Source organism: Loxodonta africana, chromosome 25 (assembly GCF_030014295.1).
Source record: "Loxodonta africana isolate mLoxAfr1 chromosome 25, mLoxAfr1.hap2, whole genome shotgun sequence".
Taxonomy (NCBI): domain Eukaryota; kingdom Metazoa; phylum Chordata; class Mammalia; order Proboscidea; family Elephantidae; genus Loxodonta; species Loxodonta africana.
Genome location: NC_087366.1, coordinates 46,282,763 through 46,297,922, shown reverse-complemented (window position 1 = coordinate 46,297,922; position 15,160 = coordinate 46,282,763). Strand labels below are relative to the sequence as shown.

Genomic DNA, 15,160 nt, shown 5'->3' with positions numbered 1-15,160 from the left:
TCTTGTCTCTGGAGGGGTAGGGGTGGCAGGTGGAACTGAGGTCTCTCGGCTGCTATCTGGGTGGGTTATACTACTTGGAGAATTAAGGTCTCTGAGATGAGAAGTTTACTTTGGAAGGAGGCTGAAGTAGGCTAGCCGAGGAGGATGGAGGAAAACCAGGAGAGTATGGTGACTCTGAAGCCAAGGGAAGGAAGTATAATGGTTGGCGGAGTCAAATGATGCAAAGAAGTGAAATGAAGTCTAAACTGTCCGTTTGATTTAGCACAACTGCGATAAATATCCTACAGCCAAGACAGACCTGTAAGTAATCAAACAACATTAAATACTGTTTGAAGAAAATAACCAGTAATTTCATCATCCTGGTATAAACATTTTTTCTGACTTTTTAAGTCTGTTTTATATAACGGTTTCTTTTTGCATAAATGAATTTTGGTAGTCATAGAATATAGAAGTGATATGTTTTTTCTACTGACAGCTGCCTGTTCCATTTTCCTTAGGTGATGCATAAACAGATTTAACATCGAAAGACATGTCTGATTGCATACTATTTAAATTCGAATCTGTCATACCTTACGCATGGTAGTATTAAAGCTGTAGTCGTCCCTTCCATGTATCTCCCACACTATGAAATTTACTGTAACATCTTCAACGTATCCATTATCGTCAAATCTGAAAGAAATAGCAAACACGTAAAATGATAGCTTCGGGTAGGATAGACGGTTAAGAGCTCTAGCTTTTGAGTCAAATGGGCTGAGGTTTAGATCTTGCCGTTTTCACTTAAAAGCTTTATGATCCTGGGGAAATTATTTAAACTTTTTTTCCCTCCAAAATTATTTATTTATTTTTGTTGTTGTTGAGAATTACTTAAAACTCTCGAAGCCTCAGTTTTCTTATCTGTAAAATAATACTATTATTTTTTATTATTTAATAAGCCTATGAGTTTATTGTGAGAACTAAATGAAATGATGCCTGTAAATCACTTAGCATAGGCCCTGGCATGTGGTAAGTGTTCAATGAAGGGCAGTTTTAGTTATCATGGTTACTTTTATGAATAGTAATGAGGTAGAAATTTTTCACTTTTTTAACAGGTAGAGCTCTAAGTTCTCCTCGCATTGATGACAGGTACCACATATCGATAGAGGAGAGTGGCTGAGGCCCTGCTGTCATGAATGTTTGCAGGAAGAAAGACGGCGTGTGTGTGTGTGTGTGTGTGTGTGTGTGAAAGAGAGAGAGAGATGAATGGAGGAAGGGCAAAGTAAGGTCCCCTGGTGTGATTTAATCAAATGTTTATTGGGTACCTATTATATACCAAAGGAGCCCTGGTGGCACAACGGTTGAGCATTTGGTGGTTCGAATCCACCCAGCGGCTCGGCGGGATAAAGAGCTGATGGTCTGCTTCTGTAAAGATGACAGCCAAGAAAACCCTGTGGGGCAGTTCTACTCTGTCACACATGAGGTTGCTATCAGTCGGACTCGACTCGATGACGATGGGTTTGGTTTATTATGTACCAGAGAATTAAACCACAGAATTATGCTGAGAGCTGACACGCTGCAGACCTCCCAGGAGGAGCCAGGTGGAACACGTGGCAGAGTCTCAGGGGACCTGCAGCTTCAGCGAGAGATCCGAGGTGGGGCTGAGAAGCAGGAGCAGTCTGGGCTCCTGGGAGCAATAGTCATGCATAGCCCATGCTCGGGGAACAGATGATGACTGATACCAAGGGCAGGCACCAGCGGAGAGTCCAAGGCAAAGAGGAAGCCTCCTGGATACAAAGGCTCCACTGAGCTTACAGTAGTTACCCAAACTTAGTAGGTTTTAAAAAAGATGTGTTTCTCTAAATTGCTAAGATTGCTTTGCTGTTACCATATGAAAACAGGGGCTTGAGGACAAAGCTAAATTCAGTTATTGATAAAGTTACATCTTTGTACACCAGAGCTTGTGACTGTAAACTTGGTTACATGCCCTCCATCTTCATCAATGAGTGCCCATGTTTCTGATTGGAACTGACCCCCTTGGGTGAAAATTCCACTTAGCCCTTTGGTCTTAGGCACTGTCTCTGGGTTCTTGACTCTTGGACTGTTTCCCCAGTTTCTGATATATTTTCTTGCTTCAGATCTCCGTGTCTAGTCATAAAAAATAACAGATCCTTGACAAAACCCAAACCCATGGCCGTCGAGTCGATTCCGACTCACAGTGATGCTATAGGACGGGGTAGAACTGCCCCAAGGCTATAAATCTTTACAGAAGCAGACTGCTGCATCTTTCTGCCATGGAGTGGCTGGTGGGTTCAAACTGCTAGGCTTTTGATTAGCAGCCAAGCCCCAAGCCCTTTAACCACTGCACCACCAGGGCTCCTTCTTGATAATGTTGCCTTATTGCTGCCGAGATCTCTGCCTGACCTTGCAGCCGTTGTTTCTGTCTTACTAGATCTGGCACAACTTACTACCACCCAACCCTGCTTATAAAAAGCAATTTGTGCCCTATTCTCAGAAATTGGGCAGAAAAATTTTAAGTGTCAGAAAGCGGTATCTGGGAAGCTGTTTACTTTCCATCTTCAGTAGTTTTCAGAAAACAGAGATTTTCAGATCTCTTTCAAAACATTAGCTCTCAAACAGGCGTGACTAGCTAGTCGTTGGTTGTACCTGAAGGTCCCTGAGTGGTGCAAGCAATTTGGAGTTGGTGATGGTGCTAAAGAAAGGCCTGGCAGTCTACTTCCATAAGATTTGACCAAAAAAAAACCCGAACTGTCAAGTCTATTCCAACTCATGATGATCCCATGTGTTGCAGAGTAGAACTGCAGTCCATAGGATTTTCAAGGCTGTGACCTTTTGGAAGCGATCTCCAGGCCTTTCTTCTGGAGCTCCTTTGGGGAGGTTTGACCCACCAATCTTTCAGTTACTCTAGTGTTTAACCATCTGGGCCACCCAGGGACCCCTCTGTAAGATTTCAGCCATTGAAAACCCTATGGGGCACAGTTCTACTCCGAAGCACATAGGGTCACCCTGAGTTGTAACCGGCGAAGGCACGGGTTTGGTTTTTGGTTTGAAGCTACTCAGGAGTAGCACTGCTTGACTTCTTTCTTGGTGGGGGAGGAAGGTCATAGAGAATTCTAAAACTCTGTTGAGAGCTCAGTTTCAGAGATTTGGGTCAGGCTTCAGCAAAACCCCAATTATAGTAGTTTTAGAAGGAACGGTATATTTAATTGCATATTCTGAAAGCCACCAGATTCTTGAATTATTAAGAACTATGTAGTTTCAAAGCCTGATGCTTTATCTTAATTGAATTCTGTGAGCCGGCATCTTTCGACTCCCACAAGAGTAGTGATCTACAGTGCCATCTAGTGGCAGTAAGAATACATTGCATGACTCTTTACTGTCAAGTTGATTCGGACTCAGGGCAACCCCAAGCGTTCTGAGTAGCATTGTGCTCCAAAGGGTTTTCAAGGCTGTGGCCTTTCTGAAACAGATTGCCAGGCCTTTCTTCCAAGACTTACCTATCTAGGCATGATTTATTTTCATTAGTGTTCATTAGTGTAAAATATAATAAAAATGATACTTGAGAAATATAGAAATACCACTAGATTACAACTAACTTCCCTACAATTTGTAGCTTCTCCACTGTGCCAGTTCCACTTTGGAATCAGGAAGGGAGACATCTCTGTGTTTATCTACAAGTCCCTTAGACATATGAGACTCTCTGTCCTTGGGTGAACACTCCAGATAGCACATAACACCTGTCCCTGAACTCCCTGCGTGGTAATAAAGCAGCTGCTGTTTCCTCTGGGCCTGCTTCTACAGCACCAAATTCTAGTTTTTTTTTATGGGTTGTCACCGGAGCTCAGAGAACAAAGGAGCCTTAGGATGACTTACGTTCTCGGCTGGATCATTCTCCCAGGGCTTGCTTCACTCATTAGCTTTTGATGTGAACCTATTGTTGTCCTTTTATGTGTAAAATTCGGCTCAGCTTTGTTCCTGAAGCATTCCTTATAAAGGCAAGGCATTTACTGTAATCTATTTTTTTTTTTTAGAGACCTAGACCTGTTAGACTAATTTCCTAGTTATCACCCACTCCTGTTTACCTGAGTCTCAAAGCTTAATTAATTAGCAACTGAATTCCCCTTTGATGAATATGTGATTGGGTACCTTGTTTTCAACTGTGTGTTGCTATAACTCAGTTGAACCGGACATTGAGCCTTATCAATCTGACTGTCCCTCTGCAATTAGCCTCTTATATTTGATTAATTATCACAGGAGAATTGAAGGCAAAAAGCTTTATCAAGTGATTCCTAGTAGCAGAGGTACAATCAAGTTACTTCTAGAAAAAAAAGAGCTGCCACAAAAGTCCAAACTAGTGCTGCTCCAATAGTCCCTCTCTGACCTTCATCTTTCACATGTCCTCTCATCAGCCCCTTGACTTCACAGAGATTTCCAGGCCCTGATTCCTCCATTTTCCTATACAGTAGTTCCCTCCTGGCCTCCATTGGTTCCGTGGACCTCATGGTTGATCATCTGACTCCTTCTCTCATCGATACCCTAACTTCACCCACATCTTGTTTTTTCACTTGCATTGGACATCTATCCACACATTCATACCTGGGATGTTAAGATACGCCTTCTGCATTCATGTCCACACTAACCAGAGAAAGCCAAACAACTGTGGGGACTGGACCACTATGGATCCGTGTTATCTCCCCTCAGCTATGTCTTTTTACCAGCCATCTTTGTACTGGTCCCTATTCTGCTCCTTCTCCCATTAACCTCAGTGACCCTTGATTTCCTCCTCACGGCCCTTCTCGATCCTTCTCAGCTTACAGATGGCTCTCATTCCTACTTCATGCAAGTAAATTGAGACTCTCAGACACGATTTTTGTCAACTCCCACATTCCTATTTCCAAAGCAGTCACTTTGTAAGTTCATCTTTACTCCTTCCTCCTAAATCTCAGAGGATGACTTGTTCTTCCCCTTTTAGCCCTGCTACCTGGGCATTTAATCCTACTTCCCTAGTTTCCTCGTGCACCTTGCCCCAATAGTTAATTTTAATTATGAAATATTCAAAATATGCAGAAAAATACAAAGGGTAATGTAAAAATTGATATATATGTATAGTTTTCATCCAGATTTTGTACTTATATATAAATGTATCCATAAATAATATGTGGTATTGTATTATAGGTTTGAAAATGTACATACATGATATTATAGCATAAGTATCTTTTAACAATTCTCTTTTCACTCAGCATTAGACTTTTGAGACATATCCACAGAAATTTCTGTTCTCTTGATCTGTTTTCCTCATCTGCAGCTTCCTCCTGGTTTTTCTTCTTTCCCTACCGACCTGAATTTCATGGTTTATCATCTGATTATCCTCTCTCATAAGTAACCTAAATCATTCATTTTAACTGCTATGTAGTATTCCAGTGTTTAACTATTCAATTTATTCACCCAGCCTTCCATTAATGGACTTTTAGATTGTTTCCAAATTTTCACTATGTGAAAAGTGTTTTACATCTGTCCCTGTTAGCTTCTGTCAGAGGTTCTCCAGGGTGTATACTTGGAAACGAAATTTCAGTGAATCTTAAAAAGTAAAGATGTCACTTTGATGGCTGAGTTGCCACTGACCCAAGCTGTGGAATTTTCAATCACCTCACATGCATGTGAAATTTGGACAATGGAAAACAAAAACTGAAAAATAATTGATGCATTCAAATTGTATGTTGCTGAAGAATATTGACTATACCATGGACTTCCAGATGAATGAACAAATCTGTTTTGAAGGAAGTATAACCAGAATTCTCCTTATAAGTGAGGATGGCTACACTTTGGCACTCTTACTTTTGGACTTGTCACCAAAAAGACCAATACTAGAAAAAGACATTGTGTTTGGTAAAGCAGAGGGTCAGTGAAAAAGAGGGGAACCCTTACGGAGATGGACTGACACAATAACTGCAAAAAGGGGTTCAAACATACCAATGATCATGAGGATGACATAGGACGAGGCTACATTTCCTTCTGTTACAAGGTTGCTATGAGTTGGAGTTGACTCCATGGCAACTGAACAACAATGAAGGGTGTGCACACAGTCATCTTTCCTACATTTTGCCAAAAATACTTTCCAAAGTGGTTGTACCAACTCACACTCCCTGCAGCAGGATGTAAGAATTTCCATTGTTTTACAGTTTTGCCAATACTTGGTATAGTCAGGTTTTAATTATTTTTTCGTTCTGCTGGGTGTGAGATGGTGTGTTATTTTATTTTTTCATTTCTTTGATTAACAAAGATTTTGTTTTCATTAAATTGGTTGTTCATATATATGCAGAAAAGAGTTAACTCAGAGGACCTGAGATTGCTACTTTAGAAAGTCCTGTTTACAAGGTTGGCCCTTGGTTGGCATCTGGGAACTTGGATTTCAGGAAGGTTCTCACCATTTCCAGAAGTGATAATGTGGCTTACCATGCCTAAACTGTGCAAAAATACGGTTTATGCTGAACACCTGCTTTCCTTCTGGGAGTGTGGAATTTTAGTATTAGGCAGAGGGTGTCTATACAACCAGCTCCCAGTAAAAACCTTGGGTGCTGAGTCTCTAGTGAACTTCTCTGTTAGACAACATTTCACATGTGTTTCACAGCTGGAATTAAGTGAATTTCCTGTGACTCTACTGGGAAGGGACTCTTTGAAGCTTGTGCTTAATTTCCTCTGGATTTTGTCCCAGGTGCCTATTAACTTTGCTGATTTTGCTTTTTATCTTTTCACTGTAATAAATCATAGTTGTGAGTATGACTTTATGCTGAGAATTGTGAGTCCTCACAGTGAATCATCAAACCTGGGACAATACATATTACCCATTTTTCTATGGGTTTGTATGACTTTTTCTTAATAACTTTTTGGAGTTCATTGTCTAATTTGTACATTAATTCTTTGTTGTTATTTGCATTTCAATCACCTGTCTTTTCACTTTGTTTATGGTGTCTTTTAACTACAGAATTTTAACACTTAGCTGTAGTAAGGTATCAGTCTCTTCTGTTATAGTTTGTGCTTTTTGTGACTTGGTTAAAAAATTCTCCTGACCCAAAGGCCATAGAGAGAGTCACCTATATTTTACTCCAAAATTTTCAAGTTTTTCTTTCTGTAGTTCAGTCTTTAACCCACCTGTATTTTTTAAATTTTTGGTATCAAAACCCAAAGACAGAGAATTCTGGGAAGATGATAGGGTGAACAAATCATTGTTCTGATCCTGCCTCATGAGTAGAGTAAGAAATACAAGGAAATAGTGCTCGACTTTGAGGGACTCTGAATCAAGGAGCAGAGGGAAACAGCAGGGAACCACAGAGAGGCAATAATCAACAAATCAACAATGAGTTGCACACATAGGAAAATAGCTTCTCCCACAGTCCCTGTCCCTCCCTTAGCCACATGGGCCACCAGCTGCTGTGAACTGGGGTAGTGGCCTCAGAAGACAGCCTGCTTCTCTAACCACCACAGTCCCTGCCTGTACAAAGAGTCAGGACCCCAAGCTTCTGCCCTAAAATCAATAAGGCAGATCTCCTGAGGGGTGGGGGTCTGTTTGGAATGTGCCAACACCTACTCTACCCAAACCCTGCTGGTTGCAAGCTTACTGTGAATTTCTACAGAAGGTCCATGCAGTGGAGTCCACTCTCGTAGTCAACACTCTACTTGCCTTTCTGTGCATCCCATAGCTCAGGCCTCTGAAATCAACAGGACAGACCTCCTGGGGTGTAAGTTCTGGTCTGTCTGCTCCCTGTTTCAGTCAATGCTGAGGACTGCTGACTGAGGCTGCTGTGTGCTAGTAAGCAGGCATCATGAGTTGAGAATACACTCACAGCCCACATACCATTGGGTGGGCTCTGATATGCAAGAGGTCTGTTCGGACTTTGACTACCCTCCCCCAACTGACAACTGTCAGATGCTGGGCTGATATGAGCTACTACAGAAGGTTCCATACAGTGGAGTTAGGAGGTGGGTCATCTAAGTGGAGACTGATCCCCCAACCACCACAGGGCCACTGGGGCTCTGAAATCAACAAGATAGGTTGTTGGGAGGTCCTTCTGGGTACTGCCAGCTCCTCCTCCTCCTGAAACGGAGGTAAGACTGCCTGTGCTTCCTCTGAATGCCAGAAGCCCCCAGAGCAGGGAAGGAAGCCTTAGGCAAAACCTGAGGGCAATAAAAATGTAATTGCAGAAACAAAGAAGGGACAGGAGTAATAACCAGAGAAAGGGGTCTGGATCCCCTTGGTGGAAAGACTGATTAGTACAAGATACCTCCCTTGAGAGGTGGTTTCCACTGGTGGACAAACTGGCCACTGCATGTTCTCTGGTTTGTTTGGGAGAGATTGAAATTTGAAAAATGATGTCTAGAACCTTTGAATCCCAATTAAACCAGGGAGAGAGAAGAAATTATCACGGGGAGGGAGAGAAAAAGGCAAGCAAGGGCTGAAGGCTGTGCCCGCCTAAGAGTTTCTTTCAGAAAGCACTGCAGACAAAAACACCAAATACTGGGGAAAACTGAGAAAGTTAACACCCTCAAAAACTCCAATGCTCAGCAAAAAAATCACAAGACACACAAAGAACAGAGAAACAATGGCCCATCCAAATGAACATGACAAAGAAAGTGAAAGTGACAAAGGATGACCAAATAATAAAAAAAGGAAGAATATAATACAAAAACATTAAACACAATTAAAGAATTAAGGGAAAACATAGACAAAAGCTAAAATAAATAAGGAAAACAGTGCAAGAACCAAAAGAGGAGATAAAAAGAGAGAGATTACAATTGAAAGAGACAATAACTGAAATGAGAAACACAATAGAAGGACTTACCAACAGATGTAATCAGGCAGAAGAAAGAATCAGCAAATTAGAGGGTAAGATGGTTAAATTTAGAAACACTGAAGAGCAACAAGAATGGAGGCTCAAGAAGGTTGAGCCAGTTTAATGGAATTATGGGACAATAATAAGAGACCTAATATATGCATCATGAGAATTCCAGAAAGAGATGAGAGAGAGAAAGTGGCAGAAAGAATATTTGAAGAAATAATGACAGAAAATTTCCCCAGTCTAACAAAGGACAATAAATCTGCAAATCCAAGAAGCTCAAAGAACCCAAACAGGATAAACTCAAAGAGATCTACAAAACACGTCATACTTAGGGTCTCAAAAATTAAAGATACAGAATCCTGAAAACAGTGAGAGGGAAGCAAAGAGTCACATACAAAAGATCCCCAATAAGTTTAAGTTCCAATTTCTTCTCTGAAACATTGGAGGCCAGAAGGCAATGGAATGATACATTTAAAGTGCAGAAAGAAAAAACAAACAAACAAAACTGCCAACCAAGAATACTATACCCAGCAAAACTATCCTTCAAGGATGAGGGTAAAATTAAAACATTCCCAGACAATCAGAAACTGAGAGAGTTCATATCCACCAGACCAGCCCCACAAAAAATACTAATGGAAGTTCTGTAGATGAATGAGAAAAGACACGAGAAAGTATTCGAAGCTACACATAAAAAGAAAGATCTCTACTAAATGGAAATTAAGGGACAAGTATAAAGGCTAGTAGTAAGGTATTCATGCTTGATAATTCTAAATGTGTTTTTAATAACAAACATAAAAGGCAATGATAAAATTTTGTTACAGGGCACATGAAATATAAAGATGTAACTACTGACAAGAGCAACAAAAGAGGGGAAGAGGAATTGTATAGATACAGAATTTCTTGTACATTTCTGAGGTTAAGTTGGTCAACTTACCCTAGAATGTTATAAATACAAGCAGCTATATGTAATATTCATGGAACCGCTAAGGAAATATATAAAAACACACACACACAAAAGGAAAGGAGAAGGGAACCAAAAAGGTTCACTACAATAAATCAACAAAACACAAAAACAAGCAGTAATAAAGGATAAAGGCAAAGAAGGCTTAAGGTACACAAAAAACAAATAATAAAATGGCAGAAGTAAACCACTTTTTATCAGTAATTACAGTGAATGTAAATGGACTAAATGCTCTAATCAAAAGGGAGAGTGGTGGCAGAATGTATTAAAAAAAACATTATCCAACTATATGCTGTTTACAAGAGACACGTCTTAAACCCAAGAACACAAATTGGGTGAAAGTAAAAGGATGGAAAAAAAATATTCCATGCAAATAATAACCAAATGAAAGCTGGAATAGAAAATTAGTATCAGACAAAATCTGTCAGAAGAGATAAAAATAGACATTATATAGTAATAAAAGCGTCAATTAATCAAAAAGATTTAACAATCATAAATATATATGCACCCAGCATTAGGGCACCTAAATATATAAAGCAAATGCTGATAATTGAAGGAAGAAATACACAGCACCACAGTAATACTTGGAGACCTCAATATATCACTTTCAATATTGGACAGAACATCTAGAAAGAAGGTCAATGAGGAAACAGAGGACTTGAATGACACTATAAACCAACTAGACTTAACAGACATATATAGAATACTCCATCCCAAAACAGGACAATATACATTCTACTCCAGTGAACATGGGTCATTCTCCAGGATAGACCACATTTTGGGTAACAAAGTAAGTTATTTTTTCTGACAACAATGGAGTGAAGCTAGAAATCAATACAGAAAAAAACCTGGAAAATACATAAACATACAGAAATAAAACAACACGTAATTAAACTACCAATGGGTCAAGGAGGAAATCAAAAGAGAAATCACAAATCTCTTAGAGTCAAATGAAGATGAAAACACAACATACCAAAACTTATGGGACGCATTGAAGTAAGTACTCAGAGCAAAATTTACAGCAATAAATGCCTAAATAAAAAAAGAAGTGAGATGTCAAATTAACAGCCTAATTTGACAAATCCAGGAAGAAGAGCAAACTAAGGCCAAACCTAAGAGGAGAAAGGAAATAACAAAGTTCAGAGCAGAAATAAAACCGAGAACAGAAAAACAAAAGAGAGACTCAATAAAACCATAATCTGGTTCTTTGAAAAGATCAGTAAAACTGACAAACTTTTAGCTAGACTGACAAAGAAGAGAAAACATGCAAATAACCAAAATAAAAAATGAAAGAGGGAACATTACAACTGACCTGATAGAAATAAAGAGAATTATGACAGAATAGTGTGGACAACAGTATGGCAAAAAACTGGATAAGATAGACGAAATGAAGAAATCCTTAGAAGCACACAACCTACCCACACTGACTCAAGAGGGTTTAGAAAGTCTCAATGGGCCCATAACAATTGAAGAGAGAGAATCAGTTATCAAAACCCTCCCAACAAAAAAAAAGTCCTGGACCAGATGGCTTCATGGGGGAGTTCTACCAAACATTTAGAAAAGAATTTACACTAGTACCTTTTAAACTTTTCCAAAAAATAGGGAAGGAAGGAATACTCCCTAGTTCATTCTCTGAAGCAAACATTACACTGATACCCAAACCAGGCAAAGAAACCACAAGAAAACTATAGGCCACTGTCTCTTTTGAATATACATACAAAAATCCTCAACGAAATACTAGTGAACAGACTCCAACAGCATATTAAAAGAGTCATACACCATGACCAAGTAGGATTTATTTCAGGAATGCAGGGATGGTTCAACATTAGAAAATCAATCAATGTAATACTCCATGTCAATAGGACAAAGGAAAACCAAAAAAAAACCAAACTTATTGCCGCTGAGTCGATTCCGACTCATAGCGACACTACAGGACAGAGTAGAACTGCCCCATAGAGTTTCCAAGGAGCACCTGGTGGATTTGAACTGCCGACTCTTTGGTTAGCAGCCATAGCACTTAACCACTACACCACCAGGGTTTCTGGACAAAGTAGAAGAACCGTATAATCATCTCTACAGATACAAAAAAAAAAAAAAAAGCATTTGATGAAATCCAACACCCTTTCTTGATGAAAACTTTAAAGGAGATTGGAATAGAAAGGAAATTCCTCAGTATGATTCAGGGCTTATATGAAAAGACAACAGCCAACATCATACTTAATGGAGAAGGACTGAGAGCTTTCTGCTTGAAATTGGGAACAAGACAAAGGTGCCCACTCTCACCACTTCTATTCAATATTGTTTTAGAAGCTCTAGCCACAGCAAAAAGGCAAGAAAAAGAAATAAAAGGTATCCAGATTAGAAAAGAAGTAAAATTATGACTGTAACACTAATTTTTTAAATAAATAATTCCTATTTTTTCCCTTGTTCCTATTTCAGTCATTTGTTCTTGTCTTCCTGGACTACCAATACAGTTTATTAGCTTGCTCCCTGCTTGTTCCCCTGAAATTCATTCTCTGCACTTCTCCCAGAGAGACAACCTAAAGCAAATATTTGATCATGCCACTGTACCATAAGACTGGATGGAAAGCTTTCTATCATCTGGACTCTACCTAGCTAGCTTTCCGATCTCTTCTCCTGAGATTCCATGACTCATTTTATGCTCCAATAACATCATACTGCTTGCACTATACATTTTCTTGTTCAAACAATCACTTTTGCTTGAAACGCTTACCCAGTGAAATTCACTGATGCTCTCCCCACCTCTCCTCTCCTTCCCTCCCCTACCTCCAGCTAAAGATGATTTTCCTTTAAGACTCTTCGTTTTCGGCTCAGATACGAATTTTCTGGAAACATTTCCCTAAGCACCTCTCTCTTCCATGGCTGGGCTGGATTCTTTCGTGTTTCAGTACCAGCCTCTCACACCATTCCTTTCTATTACTGCTCCTAGCATATCTGTTTATAGGTTTACCTACTTTATCAGACTCTTGATTTCTTGAGACTAGAAATTTTTTTTCTTATTGTGCTTTAGGTGACAGTTTATAGTTCAAGTTAATTTCTCATATAAAGATTTATACACATATTGTTTTGTGACATTAGTTGCAATGCCCACAATGTGACAGCACACTCATTCTTTCCACCGTGGGTTCCCTGTGTCCATTCAACCAGTTTATGTGTATTATTTATTGTTTTATAGTCTGTCTAAACTTTGTCTGAAGAGTGGGCATCAGGAATGGTTTCAGTTCTTAGCTACCAGAGCATCTGCGGCCATAGTTTCAGGGGTTCCTCCAGTCTCTGTGAGGGTAAAAATGTTGTCTTCTTCATCTTTGAATTCTCAGTGTCTAGCACACTATTGGCCGTTTTGATTCAGACAATCATATTGTCTACTATACTGGGAATGAAAAATTGAAGAGGGATGTCATAGCATTTATTGTCAAAAAGAACATTTCAAGATCTATCCTGAAGTACAACACTGTCAATGATAGAACAATATCCGTACGCCTACAAGGAAGACCAGTTAATATGACTATCATTCAAATTTACATGCCAACCATAAAGCCAAAGATGGAGAAATTGACAATTTTTACCAACTTCTACGGTCTGAAATTAATCGAAAATTTAATCAGGATGCATTGATAATTACTGGTAATCGGAATGAGAAAGTTGGAAACAAAGAAGGATTGGTAGTTGGAAAACATGGAAAAAACAGAAATAATTCAGGAGATGGCATAATAGAATTTTCCAAGACCAACAACTTCTTCATTTTAAATACCTTTTTTCAAGAACACAAACAGCAACTATACATGTGGACCTCGCCAGATGGAATACACAGGAATAAATTGACTATATCTGTGGAAAAAGATGATGGAAAAACTTAACCAGTCAAAATAAGGCCAGGTCCAGACTGTGGAACAGACCATCAATTGCTCATATGCAAGTTCAAATTGAAGCTGAAGAAAATTTGAACAAGCCCATGAAAGCCAAAGTATGACCTGGAGTATATCCCACCTGAGTTTAGAAACTATCTCAAGAATAGATTTGATGCATTGGACACTAATGGCCAAAGACCAGATGAGATGTGGGGTGACATTAAAGACATCATATATGAAGAAAGCAAAAAGTCATCAAAAAGACAGGGAAAAAAGGCCAAAGTGGAGATCAGAAGAGACTCTGAAACTTGCTCTTGAATGTAGAGTATCTAAAGTAAATAGAAGAAATGATGAAGTAAAAGAGTTGAACAGAAGATTTCAAAGGGTGGCTCCAGAAGACAAAGTAAAGTCTTACGATGAAATGTGCAAAGACCTGGAGTTAGAAAACCAAAGAGAAGAACACACTCAGCATTTCTCAAGCTGAAAGAACTGAAGAAAAAAAATCAAGCCTTGAGTCGCAATTTTTGAAGGATTCTATGGGGGAAATACTGAACGATGCAGGAAGCATCAAAAGAAGATGGAAGGAATAGTCACTATACCAAAAAGATGTGGTCACTGTCCAATCATTTCAGGAGGTTGCATATGATCAAGAACAACAGTACTGAAAGAAGAAGTCTAAGTTGTACTGAAGGCATTGGTGAAAGACAAGGCTCCAGGAATTGACGAAATACCAATTGAAATGTTTCAACAAACGGACACAACCCTGGAAGTGCTCGCTCGTCTATGCCAAGAAATTTGGAAGACAGCTACCTGGTCAACTTACTGGAAGAGTTCAATACTTATGCCAATTCCAAAGAAAGGTGATCCAATCGAATGTGGAAATTATCAAACAATACCATTAATATCACATGCGAGTAAAATTTTGTTGAAGATCCTTCAAAAGAAGTTGCAGCAGTACTGAGAACTGGCAGAAATTCAAGCTGGATTCAGAAGAGGTTGTGGAACAAGGGACATCATTGCCGATATCAGATGGATCTTGGCTGAAAGCAAAGAATACCAGAAACATGTTTACCTGTGCTTTATTGACTACGAAAAGGCATTTGACTATGTGGATCATAACAAATTATGGATACCATTGTGAAGAACGGGAATTCCGGAACACTTAATTGTGCTCATGAGGAACTTGTGCTTAGACCAAGAGGGAGTCATTTGAACAGAACAAGGGGATAGTGACTGAGTGGTTTAAAGTCAGGGAAGGTGTGTGTCAGTGTTGTATCCTTTCCCCATACATAGTCAACCTGCATGCTGAGCAAATAATCCAAGAAGCTGGACTATATGAAAAAGAGTGTGGGATCAGGATCGGAGAAAGACTCATTAACAACCTGCATTACACAGATGACACAACCTTGCTTGCCGAAAGCGAAGAGGACTTGAAGCACTTACTGAGGAAGATCAAAGACTACAGCCTTCAGTATGGATTACACTTCAACTTAAAGAGAACA

At 39.5% G+C, this 15,160-nt stretch overlaps 1 protein-coding gene across 1 annotated transcript in view; it reads right to left on the bottom strand.

Annotated features, from left to right (window-relative positions):
- Nucleotides 1–15,160, bottom strand: part of CATSPERE (catsper channel auxiliary subunit epsilon) — a 192,176-nt gene that overhangs the window by 40,408 nt on the left and 136,608 nt on the right. Inside the window, exon 18 of the mRNA XM_064276949.1 lies at nt 570–669. Coding sequence (XP_064133019.1) covers nt 570–669 — 100 coding nt within the window. The remainder of the gene's footprint in view (nt 1–569; nt 670–15,160) is intronic.